General features: G+C 52.7%; 1 protein-coding gene across 1 annotated transcript in view; it reads left to right on the forward strand.

Annotated features, from left to right (window-relative positions):
• The window catches only part of VDR (vitamin D receptor), a 55,872-nt gene that overhangs the window by 10,221 nt on the left and 27,602 nt on the right, over positions 1-18,049 (forward strand). The window contains exon 2 of the mRNA XM_035002794.1: positions 14,312-14,459. Within this exon, the coding sequence (XP_034858685.1) occupies positions 14,314-14,459 (146 nt within the window). The 5' untranslated portion in view covers positions 14,312-14,313. The remainder of the gene's footprint in view (positions 1-14,311; positions 14,460-18,049) is intronic.

Here is an 18,049-nt window from a genome sequence, read left to right on the forward strand (position 1 = left end):
AAGGAAGGAAGGAAGGAAGGAAGGAAGGAAGGAAGGAAGGAAGGAAGGAAGGAAGGAAGGAAGGAAGGAAGAAAGAAAGAAAGAAAGAAAAAGAAAAAGAAAGAAAGGAAGAAAGAAAGGTAGGAAGGAAGGAAGGAGGGAAGGAGAGAAGGGAGGGAGGGAGGAAAGAAGGAAGGAAGGAAGGAAAGTGGGACTTGGGGCTTGGGCTTGGGTGGCAGTGAATGACGGGTACGCTGCAGTTTGGGCTCTCCCGGCTGTGAGGAGCTCGGGCTGCCGGACAGGGTGATCCCAGCATTACTCCAACATACTCTCACAGCCTTGGACTTTCACACCTGAATTTTGTCCTCCTTTTAAAACCTGGAGGAAATAATTGTACATTAGTAACATTTTTATGGAGTATCGCAATTTGTATAAAACACTTTATTTTTAGATTTTATTTATTTATTTGACAGAGAGAGAGAACACAAGTAGACAGAGAGGCAGGCAGAGGGAGAGGGAGAAGCAGGCTCCCCGCTGAGCAGGGAGCCCAACCTGGGGCTCAACCCCAGGACCCTGGGATCATGAGCTGAGCCGAAGGCAGACGCTTAACCGACTGAGCCACCCAGGTGCTCCTAAAACACTTTAAATAATTTATCTCTGCTGATACAGCAGTGCTATGAGATAGGTAGATGGGTGGAGAAGCTCCTTTCCCAGGCTTGGTAAATGAGCAGTGTTTTCTCTTTCTTCTTCCTTCCATTCCATCAGAGAGGAGTAGCCATGGAGCATTGAAACCCAGCATGCAGGCGGCACCGGGTTCCCACAGGCCTGCCCTTCCCTGCCGCCCTCCCTCCTCACCTGGGGTTTACCCACCTAAGGTCCCCCCTCCCTGAAAATCCCACTCCAGGGGAAGTGTGGAGGGGGCATGGAGAAAGCCCTAACCCAGTGGGTGGCCCGTGGCCAGCTTCCTCCCCAAGGCTGCCCCCACTGCCTGCCACCTTGAGCTATTGTTCCCAAAGCTGGGCAGAAAATAGCTCACTCCAAGGAATTATTTTTGTCTCTGTTAAACTTCAATCCTGGGCTACTGAAGAGCCTGGCTGCAGAGTTGTTTTTCAGGTCAGGGGGAGCTCTGGCAAAAGTAAGGTGTCGGGGGGGGGGGGGGGCGCGTGTAGGGGAAGCGGTGGGTGGAGGGGCCGCCCCCTGTCCCCGCCCCGGGGAGCAGACATGGGCCCCACCCCAGGCCCCTGCCTCTTCCCCTAGAACGCTGCCCATCCCTACCTGACTAGCAGCAGCTGACAGAGGGCGGCCTGCCCCACCAGCGGGAGTGAGGGCTCCCTCACAGCTCCTTCAACTGAGTACAGGCTCCCAGCCGCCCCATCGGGCGCCTTTCCCAGGGATGTTTGCTGCTGCGGAAGCGTGTGGAGTAAAAGCAGTGGCAATTCTGTCCCCTGGTGCCGAGGCCCAGGTGGGGAGGTGGGGCAGGCCCGGGCCGAGGGCTGCAGACAGCTGACGAGGGAGGGAGGTGGTTCCTCTGCAGACCCGGGTGTTAGCTCCTCCCGAGCCCTGCAGCCGCCCTGAAAGGTGCTCTGTGGAGCAAATCTGTTCCATTTTTGCCCCTGGGTGTCAGAGAAAAACAAGGAAAAGGAAGATGGCCAGTGGATAAGGCTGTGGGAGGGGATTATAGTTTGGAGAGGGTTCAGGGGTTAGGACAAAGACAGCTATTTCCTACAACTGTGTGGCTCTGGGGAAGAATCCTCCAGACAAATCTGGCCGTGTGGGCCTGAAACATAGAAACAAGGCTGTCTTCAGCTCTAGGTCTGAGGGGAAGGCCGGGCTGCTTCTGTTGCCAGCAGTGAGCGTGGACATTTCGACCCAGGGTATGGGTTGGCGTGTGCCCACACGGGTCGGGGACTTGCCGCAGGTGTGCGTGCTGCGAGTTGTTTGTGAGTATTGTGTGTCTGTCTGTGGCTGATGCCCTTCCTTACAGCGATTCCTGGCAACCAGGAAGTGACCTTGTTGACCGGGAGAGAGCAGTGAGCCAAGTGGCTCAGGGGAGGCAGGTTTGGGGACGGGGTGGCTGTGTGCACCTCAGCTCTCCCCATGTCCAGCAACCGTATCTGGCCGCCCCGGACAGAGTGATGCATTCAGTAAGGATTGAACCGGTGACGTGCGGCTGAGCTGTTCGCCGACTTCCATCTGTCCTTTGTGAGGCTTCTGTTCTTTCTTTGATTTTCTCTCAGAAAACATCTATTTTCCTATTCAGCTGGGCTGAGTTTTCTAGAACTCTCTCCTTTATCTCTGCCTTTCAGCTCAGTTGTGATGGTCCTACTCCGGGGGTGGATTTGCCCCAAAGGAGGACGGAGGTGATGGTGGCTCTGCGTGTGCACCTGCCGGGACCTCCATTGTCTGAAGAAGAGGCCACTGCTCTGCTGACCTTGGGGCCTTTCTTGATAAACCAGTGGCAGAGAGCCCTATTTTTATTTTCTGCGCAACACCCGAGCTCAGTTCAGGTTGGAATGGGAATCAGACTGGAGTCTGAAAGTCTTCAGTTTAAATATCATTACAATAATTTAAAATTCCTGGTATTCAAGACTCAGTGGGTTTACTAGAAGAAGTAGTCTGTAGAAGGAAGAATGGAAGATACTTCCTATGCCAATGAGTGTGGTCAGTTGGTTCATCTCTTCCTGGTGACCTCCCTGTCTCGGGCTGTGCAGAACTAGTCTCCCTGCCTCTGACATGCCCTCTCCCCTTTTGCCTCTCGGTCTCTGCACAAAGACTGTCTGCCTGGAAGCCTCATTAGCCTTCCTACCACTGCCATGTTGAACTATGATCCTTCGTGTCTCCGTTGGCAGGCTGATAAGTGACCTCCTCTGAAGAGCCTTCTTTACCTTGCGAGCACAAAGCTAGGGGCTCTCCTGCACGCTCTCGTCCTGTGGGCTTACCTGTATGGTGGTAGCATGGACCCTACTCACTTGTCCTTCCGTTTGTTCTCCTCCGTGGACTGGAAGCTTCAAGAGGGCAGGATCGCTGTGTGTCTCTCCATTGTGTCTCTGACTTCCAGGATGGGGCTTGCCATGGTGTCGGTGCTTAAAACCAGCCAGGGGTCACCATCGAAGATAAGGCATCAGAGGCCAGAACCAATATGCCCACCACAGTGTGAGGCCACGAGGAAATGTCACAGTTCCCTGGCCATCCAAGGGCATCCCTGCGAAGAAATTTCTGGGAGGATGTCTGGAACCCTGACAAAGCTGAAGTTCTGGGAAAGATCTTTAGGGGGAAACTGTTCTGATCAGAAACTGAGGAACAGCTGGTGTTACCTTGGGGTAACTGCTCTGTGCTCTAAAGTGGATGGGAACTTCTGTCTTTGGCCCAGGCCCTGAAAAGCTTCCTGAATACCCGAGGAGTGTCCACCCCCTCACTAATTACCCAGAAGATAGAGAGGATGCCTCTGGGTGGATCAGGACCTTTGGGACTGGAGCTGCCCTGCCTGTCCCAGAAGACCCGGGATCCTTCACTGTTTCTGGCGCAGGCCTAACCGCCTATCCCAGCATAAGTGAAAGGCTTTGCAGGGCCCCTAGGAGCTGGGGGCAAACAGGAGTGCAGGCTCACTGAGCCAGAGCCAGCCCAGTGTCTGGGTTGGGGGCCATGGTGTGCCCCCTGTTGCCAGGGCAGCTGCAGCTCCCACTGCCACCTCTGGGCCCCAGCCCCCGGCTCTCTGCCCCAGTCTTCCCCTGCGCTCTGCACCTGCACATGGTCAAAGCAGGTGAGGAAGTACCACGGCCCCGATGACACACAGGCCACGCACGTCACGGGGCCACTGAGCTTCCGGTCCCACTAGGAGAGAACAGATATATGACAGATGCGTGACCAGCCCTAGGTGACAGAAATGGGAGGAAGATGGCACTGGAGGGCAGAGGGAAAGGAAGGGAAGGGTGATAAGCAGAAGGGCTCGGTAATCAGTGGCACCTAGGGAGCCACGGGTCTTCGCTTCCTTGCAGAGGAAAAGTCCTGATGTAGCTCAGCTTCTCTGCTTGTAGGGGAGAGATTAGAACGATCCATTTTTCCCCACCCCGAGCAGCCAGATTTTTGGAAGCCAACAGCCAATGGGTGTGTTGGTTGGTTTTTTCCCAGTTCAGTGGAAATGTGGCTCTCTAGACAATGTTTGGAGTGGTATGTTCGGGACCGAGAGCAGGCTTTCTGCCCTTCATGCACCTCTCTGGAGCCTTTTCCAGGCTCTGGACTCTCCAGTGACTATACCGAGAGCAGTTAGAGCTCTTAACAATGAGCACAAGCTTCCATCAAACTGCAGTGTGCCAGGCACTAGGCACGGTGCTGAGCGCTACGCAGAGATGTGGGTCCCTGCAACAGCCCCATGCCCCAGGTGCAATCATGTCCCTGTTTGTAGAGGAGGATGCAGGAATGGGCTTTGGGGGAAGCTGGACGGTAGGCAGATTGCCCGGGGTGTCAGGCTGGCCAGGTTGGTTGTGGAGGTAAGCAAGGGATCTGATGCTGAGGATCCTGAGTATCTCAGAGCTGGTGGGACCTGGGGTACTGACCTTTAGGACAGTGCAGAAAGTCTCTGAGTGAGGCAAAGACTGCATTGGTCCCAGAGGAAAAAGGAAAAGAAGCCTGGCCAGGGTGGACTGGAATGGGGTAGGCCTCAAAGCCATCTGTCTGAGCAGGGGTGGACTCAGGCCTACGCGGACTTGGGCCGGGGGCCCGGCAGTAAGAAAGATACTTAGTCTTGGTAGAGGCCCACAGAGACACTAGAAACTGGGCTTGGGAATCTCTTGGGAGGGAGAAGCGGCCATCTCCTATTGTCTTGAGGCCATCATTGTTGCTTTAAATCCCATTCAGCCATCAGCTATATTAGCAATAGTAGGAGTTCAGGTCTCCCCAGAGGAGAGCTAGAACCACTTCCCCTGTATTCTTGGTGTTCTCCATTTGGTCTGCTCCAATGTCTATTCCTTGGTCTCCAAGTCACTGGACCAAGAGTCTCCTTGTCCCATCAACTTTGGCCTGGAACAGATACCCCACGGAAGTACCCCCATCCTCGTATCCCAGGAGAGCCTCCTAGAGTAGGGAGAGAGCAGACCAGGCACATCCCACTTCCCTCTAAGATACTCCCTTGCTGCCTTGACCTGGTCCATTTCTTCAGGCCAGAGAGGCCAGAGCCAGGAGCGGGAGCTGGTGGGCAAGAGCAAGTGGGTAACCTTTACCCACTTTGTTCCTTTGTGTGGCGTGTCAGGATATCATCGGTGTTAGGTGGTCCCACTGCAGTCCACATCAGGGCCTCTTCTGTGGCTTCCCACAGTTCCCCTCTTCCCATGACCCATTTCTCTCCCACTCCACTCTGACCCCCTGGAAGCTACTTAGGCTGGTGATGAGAGGTTTTGAACTTGCCCAGGGTGGAGGTGGAGAAGCACTCTTCCTCATTTGTGGCCTTGGGACAAGTCCCTCCCCCTCTAATGGCCTCCGTTTCTTTGCTCTAAAACCAGAGAGATTGGGCTGCAGTTTATGAATGGGCCGGTTCCCTATGCTTCACCAAACACCGTCACTGCCCACACTTTCCAGCAGCGACAGGGCCTGGCCTGCTTGCTGCCTGGAGAGTTGTAATCAACCCAGAAATCTTGTTGACAAAGCTAAGGGCAGAGTTTCCACTGGAAAAAAGCAGCTTGCAGGAATAATTGTTGTTGATAAGAAGTGGAAATATATCTCAGTAAGTTATGTATCTCCAGCCCCACTGTCTGGGGCCCTGTGGGCTCCTGCCTCTGGGTTCTGCGCAACTCCTAGAAGCTGCCAGTGCTCCCAAGAGTAACAAGACAGTCAGCTAAGAGAGAGTCTTGGTAAATGGCAATAGAGTGGGGGCTGATAGCATGGTTTCATGGGGTGACCCACTAACCCTTGACCCTGTATGGGGTGTCAGCCCATGACCTTTATCAGGTTCCCAAAGGTGATGTATATTCTCCAAATTTTGATTAAGAAGCACCTTCAGGGGCACCTGGGTGGCTCAGTCGGTTAAGCGTCTGACTGTTGGTTTCCGCCCAGGTTGTGATCTCAGTGTCGTGAGATGGAGCTCTGTGTCAGCGGGGAGTCTGCTTAAGACTCTTTCCCTCTCCCTTTCTCTCTGCCTCTCCCCCTCTAGAATAAATAAATAAATCTTAAAAAAAAAAAAAAAGAAGCAACTTCAGGGTAAACTCTTTCCTGCAACTGCTGGATCACCAGTCACTTAATTTCCCATTTTTTAGTCAGTCGTTAAATAGTTTGGGATGCCTTGCCTGTGTTCTTAGTGCTGCAGAGGTGAGGGCCAGCCTCCCCTGGACACAGCGGAGCCAAAGAGAGGAGGCAGGCAGGCTTGGGGGCGCTTGCGCAGCTACTCACACTCTCCTACAGAGCCCTTTTCTTGGACTGGAAACTGTTCTCTCTAGGCGAAGGCCACGGAGTAAGACGCTGCACTCCCCCCCCCTCCTGTTCACTGCCCTTGTGGGAGTCATGGTCATACCTGGAAGTTTATGAGGTCTAAGCCAAAATTAAATGTGGCCCTGTTATCTTTTCTCCTTCTCCCCTGCAACCTCACTTACATCATAAATATTCTAAATTTTTCTACTTTTTACAATAGTTTTCTAGCAGATGAGGAATGGGCCCTTATTTAATTTGCACGATGATGCCATGTGGTGGTCCCACGAACCCTTCTTCCAAAAACTCTGTGGGAATGGCCTAGTAGCTTCATCTTATTTCCACCTTAGATGGCTGTAAAGAGTTGGTCTAGGGCCAGTGATTGAAAGCTACAGGGACTATTCCATCTGTGCATAGTGAAGAACTTTCTAAGCATACAGCCATCCAAAGAAAGTAGATTGCCATGGGAGATAGTTTTCCATCAGGAAAAATATTCAAGTACAAGTTAGAATATTACAGGGGGGATTTAAGATGGTTGGACTAGGTTTTCCTTCCAATCTTGAGAGGTCTGAGGTGACAGATATCTCTTGGGTTTTACTTTGGACATTATAGTCTGCAGAAAATAATTTCAAACCATTCTCACTGTAATTTAAAATGTATGTGTGTGTGCGTGTGTGTGTAGGGGCTGGGGAGACAATGAGGCAAGAAATAGTTTTTTTTTTTTTTTTTAAGGAATTGACAGAGATAGGCAGAGTGGCAGGCAGAGGGAGAGGGAGAAGCAGGCTCTCCGCTGAGCAGGGAGCCCGATGCGGGGCTCGATCCCAGGACCCCAGGATCATGACCTGAGCCGAAGGCAGCCGCTTAACCAACTGAGCCACCCAGGTGCCCCAAGAAATAATTTTGAAAAATTCTGTTCATATGGTGCACTTTCCTCTCCCCTTTCCCTCTTTTTCACTCTGTTCCCCCTCAGCTTCTTCTGGGAGGTAATGCTGAGACAGTTCTGGAAAAAGAATGTGGGCATATATTGGGGATGGTGGGAAGGAAGAAAAGGCATCACCTTAGCTGACCAGTACATTGCTGTGCCTAAGTTACACTAGAATAAAGAGATGGCCAAAAGTGAGGTAGGTCCTATAGTGTTCAGCACCCTGTGGACAGAGTTGAAAGGATGATGAAGTGAAAAACACCAAGAAAAGGGTGAGCACACACAAGCTCGTGCTTGGTGTGGCGGGTCTACAAACTGACCCATCTACTCCAGAGAGAGCCCCACTTGTGGTTCATTCTGTGTATGCCAATTTCAGGAAGAAGAATTTTCTCTCCCTCTTCTGGGAAATCACTTAGGTTTCCATTTCTTTCTAGAGGGAGGGGGAGCTCTGAGCCAATGTCAACAATTAGAAAGCTCAGTTTTGATCCCTCTAGTCCCAGCCTGGCAAGCAAGCCACCCCCGTCCTGGGCTCCCCTTCTCCATGGGGCCCGTGAGGGGCCACACCACTCATGCCCTTCCTGGTCCTTGGCTTCTGAGGGTGAGGGAACTTCACTTGCACCAGCACGGTATTGGGGCTCAAAGGGGTTCCTGAGGAGGTCTGAGAGAAAGCTCAGTAGGTGGTCTTTTTTTTTTTTTTTTTAAGATTTTATTTGTTCACTCGACAGAGACACAGTGAGAGAGGGAACACAAGCAGGGGGAGTGGGAGAGGGAGAAGCAGGCCTCCCGCCGAGCAGGGAGCCCGACGTGGGGCCCGATCCCAGGAGCCCGGGATCATGACCCGAGCCGAAGGCAGACAGACGCTCAACGACTGAGCCACCCAGGCGCCCCTCAGTAGGTGGTCCTAAGGCCTCATCATGATGGGAAATCCAGCCTTGGAGTTGCACACTCTCAGATCTGGAAAAGATCTTAGAAGTCAGACCTCTCGTCCACCGCTTATCGGATACTCCAGGGCCATAGCTTTACTGCCCTCAGGGCTCCCAGGATGGCTCAGTGAATGTGGTGGGGTTAAACCGAGCCCAGTGGCATTTTGGTCCCAGTTTCCCCAGGCTCTGCCCAGCACACTCTGCAGCCACCACCCCACGAGACTGTTCTAGGCGAGCCTGCCCCAGGGAATGCCCATTTAGCAGAAGCTCTGGAAGATGAGGTGCGGGGGATGTGAGCTGACAGGCAGGCATGTAGGAGGGGCAGTGGTTGTGCCTTCAATGACTGGAAGGAAACACGTTATGGCCTCACTTCTTGCTAAGGCAGGGTCAGGACTGGGTCAGGCTCAGGCAGGGGTTTTGATGTGGGATGCAGTCCCCGGAGGAATGGAAGCTAGGGGCTTTCTGCAGAGTTGAGTTCCCCACCCAGTCTCTCCGAGGCTCAGTGCCAGGGGTTTGGGTATTTCTACAGCAGAGCAGGAGGGGGTTGCTCTGGGGACAGTCCCAGCCGAAGCAATGGGATGTTCTATGTACTCAGAACATGAATTGCGGGGAGAGCTGGGGGGTGTATGATGTGGCAAAGGGGGGTGGTATGAAGCGCTTTTTTTCCACTGGTCCTTTTTCTACCCTGTGTCTTTGCCCCACTTTCCATGCACTTGAACTTCAGGCTAAATCTAGGTTACTCTCTCCTCAAAGGACCATCCAGTACTGCACAGTTGCCCAGGGAGGAGAGGCCCATCTGTCGAATGGGGCTTTCCCGGTAAGAGGGGTGCTGCCTGCCATCCCCTAACTTCGAGACATCCTTGATGTCCTTCCATCACGGCCCGGGGATTGTTCTCTTCATTGCCCCCTGACTTAGTGGAAGTGATGGGCATGCAGGACTTCGGGCTGGGGTGATGACTGAGCTCTTTCCCTTAGGAAAGGCAACGGAGTGGGGAGTCAAGGCTCAGCTTTGGGCTCCAAAGACATCGACTTCTCTGTGCCTTAGTTTTCCCATGGCTAGAATAGGGATCATACCAGGGCCTGCCTGTTGAGGTTGTGAGGCCTGAATGAGCGAGCACGTTGGAGAACCTGGAGCAGGGCTCGGTAGAGAGTTCGGTGTCTCCGCTGATGATTGTCGCTGGAATGGGAGGGGTCAGCAGGAGCAGGGGAAACATCTGGGCCTTACACGCAGCTTGTCTTTGTTTGGCCCCTGGCCCCACCACTTGGCTGGCCATGGCACCCTGGGCAAGTCACTGAAAGTGCTCTGGACTTCGGCTTTGCCATCTGTCAAATGGGACAGCTCCCCAGCTCCCAGGACTGTTATGAGACTTATGTAGATGGTACGTATAGAGCCTGCCAGGTTGGCACATGGTAGATACTCCACACATTCTTTTTTTAGCTCAAGGGTGGTAGTCTACCTGGATCTCAAGGCTGACTTTTGAAAACCTTAGGGGTTGAAGACAGGAAGGCAGTGGTCCTTTCTGTACCAACTCAGCCCTCACCTCAGCCTCTGAGGAGCACACAGGGACTCCGGGAAATTGATAAGGTCATGGGTAGAGTCCAGAAGAGTGTGGTCAGCTGGGGGCCTTGGGCAGTACAAGCAGGGGGAGTGAAGGAGAGCCTGGCTTGGGGTAAGTGACAACATGTCTGTCCCCAGCAGGTATGCTTCCTCCCACCCACGGCCCTTGGGAGCAGGCCAGCCTGGCTCAGGTTATTTCTGCTCATTGTCCACTGGCATTTTCCTCGGCTGTTCGTTGGGAGCTGCCAGGGCCCAAGGGGATAGTAAGTGGGCTCAGTGGGCTGACTGTCCTAGGGCCCACATCTCGGAATTCCCTTGGGCTCTTCCCTTCCCTGCCTAGTTGAGCCTCAGGGAGGCCGAGAAACAAAAGCTGGGGGTCTGGACCTTCCCCATCTGGGGATTGGCTTACAGGCCTTTGCCAGGGTTCAGGGTCAGGCACCTCCTGTTGGCATCCGGGAAAGAAGGGTGTGTGTGTGTGCGTGTGCGTGTGGTCTGTCTGTCTCTATGGGTAGACGAGCAGGGCTGGGTGTGGGTAGAAGTGGGAAGGGTGAAATTCTGCCAGCCCCACCTTGATGACCCAGCATGCCACTAACACATAGACTCTGGGCACCAGAATTGGCCCACCTTCAGCCTTTGCTGAGGCCCGGGGGTGTGGAGTGTGTCTCAGGAAGAGCTAAAAGTGGCAGAAAACATCCTGTCTGAAAGCAGTAAGTTGCTGTATTTAACCCCTGCTGTGCTTGTTCCAGCCGCACCCAGTCTGCAGACAGGCATCCCAAACACCTGTCTTTCAGGCTGTCCCAAGAGGCCAGGCCCCAGCCTGTAGTCTCCGCCTGCACCGTTCCCAGCCTCGCTGAGGCGTCTCGGCGGTACTCCCGGGGTGGGGTCTTTTCCCTGCCATCAGCAGCATGCCAGGCCACCCTCTAGCTCTGCTCCCCACTGAGCATCCCTCAAATCTGGGGGTGGGGGCTGTGGGAGCAGCCCAGCTCCCTTAGAAAAAAGCCTTTCCTGGGCTCCCGGGTTGCTCAGTCAGTTAAGTGTCCACCTGCCTTCTGCTCAGGTCGTGATCCCGGGGTCCTGGGATGGAGTCCTGCATCGGGCTCCCTGCTCAATGGGGGGCCTGCTTCTGCACCCCGCCCCCGTTCATGCTCACTCTCTCTTTCTCTCTGTGTCTCGAATAAATAAATAAATAGATAGATAGATAAATAAATAAATAAATAAATAAATAAATAAATAAATAAATACCTTTAAAAAAGGAAAGCCTTTCCTCCCTCCCAACATCCTCTGCTGTGAAAGAAACAGGAGAACCTACAGCAGGGACCACATGCTAATTGCTGCCCCCCACCCCTTCCTCACTGCTTCTCGCTACTCCCCACCTCAAGGGAGGGCCTGGCCTGGCTCCCACCTCCTCGCCCTGCCAGGGATGACATGGCACGCCTGTGCCCAACAAATCACTCTGTCACGTTTTCAGTCCCTGATCTGGAGACTAAAGTCCCTGGAAAGAATCTCACCTACTGCATGTTGGGCTTGCTAGAGGACTGGCTATGAGGTCAGTGCGAGCTGTAGATAAAGTCTTCCCCTTTTGTCATTGCAGGGTCCTTTTGGTTGGCTGTGTCTGTAACCTCACAGAAGGGCATCCCTGGGCTCACTTACCTGCCCCCCTGCTCCTTCAGGTGGTTGTTTAACTCATCAGCCCCAGCCTCCCTGGCCTTCTGTCTTCCAGGGGCAGGTGCAGGCCATAGTAAGGAGGGGGCCAAGGGAAGGAAGAGAACACTACCCTAGGTTTTGCACATGAGGGACAGGCCCTGTGTCAGCAGAACCCACAGCAGCCCACGCCTGAGACCCAGAGCCAGCTGGAGGCCGGGTGGGGGCTCAGAAGGGAGGGGCTTGCTGCCTCCCAGGCCGGGGCCCCAGGGGACTGTCCAGCATGGTTATGTTTCCTACCCAGCTCTAGTCTCCTCTTTCTCCCTCCCACCCTGCACAGTCTCTGCCTGCCATTCCTGGGACTGCCAGCTCTCAGGCCCTATATGCCTGGGCCTCTTTTCCACCTCTGGACTCTGGTCCTGGGCCCTGGCTCCTTGGTAGCAACAGATAACTCCGAACAGGGCTGAGTTTTCTCTCAGCTCCCCTGAAATGGTCCTGTTTTTTTGTGGGCCTCTGGCTGCTGGGTCCAGCCTTCTGTCTGGCCTGACCAGGGCCCAGGCCCCCACCCCCTGGCCAGCAGCCTTCCCAGTGTCAAGGTAGCAGCTCACGCAGTTGCAGGAAGGCACTGTTGCCATGCTGGGGTATCCTGTTCTTCCAACTCTCCTGCATCATGACATCCCCAGTGAGCCCGTGTGATGATGCACTCTTGTTGGACCGATTTGACTGGTATTCCCCCCACCGCTGGTGCCCACATTTGATTTCTCTTTTTTCCACCAAAGCCAACAGATGGTTGGTCGCCTGGGTGACACAGACTCTATAGCAACATCATGATGACTGAGAGTTGCGACATCTCAGCTGACCTGGGGTTAAGCCACAAGCATCCTAGACAGTTTCTCCTATTGCCCCATGATGGTATTGGACCTCTGGGATCCCTGCCCACGGCTTGGATGTGTGCGGCACTCTAGAAGCCCCGGGGGGAGTCAGCTTGGACTTGGGATGGGCTACCGGGACGATGTTGACAAACCCACAGGGGCTTTTTCTTCTATTTTTAATTGTTTAAAAATTGTGCAATGTCTTAGATACACAGACATATAAAACATAAAATCATGTTTTAATAATAATAACAAAAGTAACAAGATACCATATACTTACCCCTCGAAGAAATAGAGTATAGTTACTACGTAAACCTGTCCCCAATCTCAATCCCTCCAAGGTTTCTGTTAATCATTCCTTTGTTCTTTTTTTTTTTTTTTAAGTCTCTGTCTCATTCTCTCTCTGCACGTGTATATATATAAACATTGCAGTTTAACAAGTATCAGTCTAGCTGTGATAAGGATGGACCATAGTACTATTATTACATTACATTACAGTTCCCAGGAAAAGAAAAGCTGAGACAGTTAGGGGGTCTACAGGGCTCCCTCCACGCCTATCCTTATCTGTCCCACTTTCTTCCTTGGGCTTGAAGCTCTTTGTGGAATTAAAAAGAAAATTAGTATCTGCTTTGGGCATGTTGTAATCATAGTTGCTAGAGATATCTCAAGCTTTGGGCTTCTCTAGGCCTCATTTGTAAAGAGAGTGAGAGTAAGAACATTTATCTCGTGGGGTGATAAGAAGAGTAAATGGGATAGGACTCGAAGGGGCTTCGATATGCCAAACTTCAGCTCAGAGATTGCATTGGAAAGAAGCTCAGAGCCTCCCAAGGGCCCCCCAGAATCTACCCCTGTCACCTGCGGGTAGGAGAACATGGCATTGGCTCATAACTGGCTTTCCCTCTTATGTTTCTTCTGCCCTGAGGGCCCCTCCTGCCCTGGGGCCTAGGGGCCACTTAAGCCTGCAGTGGGCCTTGTGCGGACCCAGATAAAGGTGGGAGGTAGCAGGGTCTGAAGCGTTTTGGGGAGGCCTGAGGAGCTCTGAGCCTGACAGCGTGACGCCGAGGGCTCAGTATGCCTAATGGAAGAGTCAAGTCAGCTGCTTCCTGAGAAGGGTTTCCAAAAGCTATTAGTTTTGTTCCCTCTGTCTCTCCTCCCCCCTCAAGTGTGAAATCCATCTCGAGATGATAATGCCTATTTATAAAAGCCATCTCGGAAAACAAAATTAGTTAATTGTCTATGACTCACTTCATTCAGAAGGATGTTCAAATCAAGGGGTAAAATTTATACTGGAAAAAAAAAGAAGAGGGAACAGGATTCTGATTACGTTGGTGCCAGGATGGCGGGGACATGGGCCTGTCAGTGCTGAGTTGTGTGGCTGGGAGGAGCAGGGAGGGAAATAACAGGGTCTGATTTGGGCATGTGATTGATTTACTCCATTCCCCTCACCCTCTAGGAAGAGTGGCTGAGGGCTTCTGTCGGCCTGTGAGGATGGGGGCGGGGGGGTGGCGCTCCCCTTTTCTCATGGAGGGGGCACTGGGCAGAATAGAGGCCTCTGACTTGCTGCAGTTCTGCTACGGAGATGAGCCCATGCCGGCAATAGGCGAATGTTCACTCAGGTCATCCTTCCTCACACCCTGGAAAGAAAACGCCATTCTTCAGGGGAGGGTGGTAGGGCACAGACAGGCTAAACGTGTCACCCAAACGAGCCCGCCTGGTGGGCGGCAGGTGTGGCCTTTGAACCCAGACCAGGCTGTGAGCGGCTTCACCGCCGTTGTGCCCCGGCAGATCACTCCTGACATGGGGAAGGGAGCCCTGCCTCTGCTCCCTGGAGAGTCGGGAGGGGACGCTGCCGCATGGAGAGTCACGAGGTGAGAGCGCCCAAGAAGTCCTGCTCCAGCCTGGGACCTGGGGAGCTGCCCAGCCTCGCTGAGCTTCCGCCAGATGGGGGTGGGTGAGCAAAGGATGCTAGCCAGCCTTGGCACTGACCCCAGCTCTGGCCTTGGCCTCCTTGCTGTTCTTGCAGGGATGGAGGCAATGGCAGCCAGCACTTCCTTGCCTGACCCTGGCGACTTTGACCGGAATGTGCCTCGAATCTGTGGGGTGTGCGGAGACCGAGCCACAGGCTTTCACTTCAACGCTATGACCTGTGAAGGCTGCAAAGGCTTCTTCAGGTGAGTCCTCCCCAAGGGCAAGGGGACAGAGAGCCCTTCTTGCCCATGAAGAGAACCCCCACATCTTCCATGTCTCCTTCCTTCCCATGCCCATGGGACATGCTAGCTCTTACAGCCACTGGGAGTGATGGGGTCTTGGGGAGGGTATCTCCTTCCTCCCCTCACCTCAGCTCCAGCTCTGTCCTCTGCCCCTCTCAGAAATGGTTTTCATGAGACTGTTATCTAGGTCCCCATCTTTCCATGACCCCTTTGACCCACGGCCCTAACCTGTGTGTCTGTCCTTCTGGAGTGAACCTCCTAACAGACTGATGATCACAGGCATGTCCTTGGGGAAGCCCCAGAACTTGGCCTCAGAGCTCGCCCTCTGATCCAAATCAAACCATTCCTTGGAACAAGGGGAACTGCACCCGGGCTGGATCTCCATTCTTGGTCTGTGCCCATGTCTTCACCCGCGGCTCGCTGTCCTGGGTTGGAAAGCTCAAGCAATGTCAGCAACGTGCCAGCACTTCTGTTCAGTCAGGGCCGGGTTCTCTACCAGCTGCCTCTTCTCTCCTCCAGTGAGCCCAGCGTCACAAGTGCCAACAATATGGGGAAAGTACTGGAAAGGCTGGACGAAGGGTGTTCCCATCGAAAGCCAGGACAGGAGGATGGGAAAGTGATGCATTACAGTACAGATCTGGGAACCAGGAGAAATGTGCATTTGGCATATGTAGGAGAGAGAGCAAGAGGGAGAAAAGCCTGGAAGAACCCATCAAAGAGTGAGCTTCTGTATAGTAGTCTTAACTGGAGGTGAATAAAGAGAACGGGGCCTTTGGCCATCAAGAGAGAAAAGAGTGAATCAAGTCCAGAACAGGGATGCAGAGGTCGGCCTGGTTCTCTGAGCTGAGGGACTCACCCAGTGGCTTCGAGGGCAGAGTGAATCAGACCTTGGGACTTGAACTGTACCTGCCCCCCAACCCCCAACTCAAGGACCCGTGGGCCGTTGTGAACACAGCTCCCAACTCACCTGCCCTCTGTCCCGGGAACCAACAGGCCTGGAGTTTCATTGCCTTGAGCAGTCACTGGGCAGTGGGGTTTCTGTGGGTGCTAATTGACTGTTTGGCCTGGCGCGGGTTGCCCGCTTGGCTTCCTGGCAGGCTGCTCCCCAGCTTGGGGAACCAGACGGGCAGCATCACTGGCTCCAGATCCTCTTGCCATGTCTCTCATTCCTCTGCACTTCCTGCAGGGTGGGCCTTCCAGAACCCAGGTGCCACCTGGCCCTTTCCTGCCAGTGGCGAAGGGCGGCGGGAGCACCTTCGGGCTGCTTCCTATCATAAGAGCAGGCAGAGATGCATGGGCTATCGAGCGGGCTGTGCCATTGTATGTCCTGGCTCAAATCTTCTGACTTCTCTGTTTCGGTTACCTCAACTAAGCGTCTGAGTTTAACGTGTGACCCCTTTCGTATATAGCGTTAATCTGAGGGTTGATGAGATGACATGTATAAAACCACTTTAAAAGACATAAAGTATAGTTGCGCCTGGGTGGTGCAGTCGGTCCCTCCTCCCCCTGCCCCTCCTCTCTCTCTCTCTCCAGTTAATAAGTAAATAAATCTTCTAAAAAAAGACATAAAGTACAATATGCTATTCTTGAGACTGATGGGTCAATACTTAGGTCCTTAATGGAACACTGTCCTAATTAAACAAACACAAGGCTCTCCAGCCATCCACCCACCTTTTGTTTTTTTTCTTTCACACCCTCACTCCCCAGATTTTAATGAGCATCTATGACCAAGGCACTGGGCTAAGAGCTGGCAATATGCGGGCTCTCACCAAAGGTTGTCTGTCACCAATCTACAATCCAAAGATCTCCAACAGTTCTTGGGGCTGTTTGGTTAACCCATAGAACCCTGCCCCCAATCCACTCTTTCTAAGCCATCTATCCCCGGGGCTCAGCTCTGAGAGATGGGACTCTTAGGCGGCTGCTCGTGGGGTTATGACAGATTGAAGGTCACTAGAGTGGCTCCAGCCCCGTGCACCAGTGCATCCTGCCTTCACATACACTACTAGGCTCCAAATTCTTGAGACGAGACCATGTTAGGGTCTGGGTGGAGGGAGGACAGGTTCCCTCACGCCCAGGGCCAGGTGTGGGAAATGGCCAAATGGACAGGGATGGTATGTTTGCACACCCACGTCACCACAGTGTGGCTCTGATGCCCGTGGGCACATGATGCTGCTGTCACCCACCCTGGGCCCCTCCCTCCGACAACCCCTGCTGTTTTTGTCATGTTACCCTGTCCTTGTCTACCTTGTATCTCTACCGTCGCTGCCTTGATGACGGGGCCAGCGGTGCTTTCTGAAGAGCCAACATCTCTTATTGTTTGTCTTGATTTTGTTTGATAAACACACACACACACACACACACACACACACACCCCGATGGTCGATCTTCATTATTCGTGGATTCTGTCTTTGCAAATTCGCCCACCTGTTACAATTTCCTTGTAATCCCCACATCAATACTTCCAGCAATTTTGTGGTCACTTCCGGACGTGCTCAGAGTGGTGAAAAATTCAAGTCCCCTGAGGCACACATTCCCAGCCACGGAGGAACAAGGTGCTGCTCTGCCTTCTTGTTTCAGCTCTCATGCTACCAAAAAAGTGTCTTTTTGGTGGGCTGTCTAGTGCCACGGTTTTTGCATTTTTGAGCTTTTCGATGGTGATCTCACTGTTTAAGATGGGCTTAAGCGTAGTGCCGAAGTGCTGTTAAGAGGTCCTAAGCACAAGAATGCTTCGATGTACCTTATAGAGAAAACCTGTGTTCAAGAAGCTTCGCTCAGACATGAGCTATAGTGCTGTTGGCCGAGTTCAGTGTTAATGAATCAACAATATATATTAAGTCAGGTGTCTTTAAATAGAAAGCACATATGAAACAAGGTGATGTATTGATTGATTGATGAAAATGTTGTGACCAGAGGCTCGCTGGAGGCTAACCCTAGGAACAATGGTTCAGTGTGTATTGATTCAGCGTTCACGTTGACTTCACAGAACATAACTGCTGCCAATAAGAATCAACTAAATATACATAATTGCTCCTCTTTTTTCCCCCCTTCGCCTGCCTCTTCTTTGCTTCATCCAAATTCTATTCGATGTTTATCCATCTTACTCTAGTTGAAATAGAGCCCTCTTGTCACTTACGTCTGTTTGCAAAATCCTGATCCCAGGAAGAAAAGTCTCTACCAGTGGGGTACCTTCTCTTTATCAGGCTCCACATCCTTAGGAACACAAAGATAAGTGCAACCGAGTCCTTGCTCTCAGGGAGTTCACCCTGCCCTTTCATGATCGTTCTCAAGGAAAGAGCATCCCTTTAGTGCTGGGTCACTGATGATTTTCCAAGCGCTGAGGACCAGTAATCTCATTTGACCCTCAGCGTTTGGTTTGACTTCCAAGATAGTCAAACTAACCTGCCCTAGGAGCTAGTTGTGGTCATCCTAGCAGGTCCAAAACTCATAATCAAACCAAAATGGGATCATGAAGGTTGGACAATGACCACAGTTCTATTGATCAATGGTCAGGAATTAGAGACCATCACTGGCCAATTCCTCCTACAAGTTAT

This window comes from Mirounga leonina, unplaced genomic scaffold (genome assembly GCF_011800145.1).
Source record: "Mirounga leonina isolate KUSES-001 unplaced genomic scaffold, KU_Mleo_1.0 Mir_126, whole genome shotgun sequence".
NCBI lineage: Eukaryota > Metazoa > Chordata > Mammalia > Carnivora > Phocidae > Mirounga > Mirounga leonina.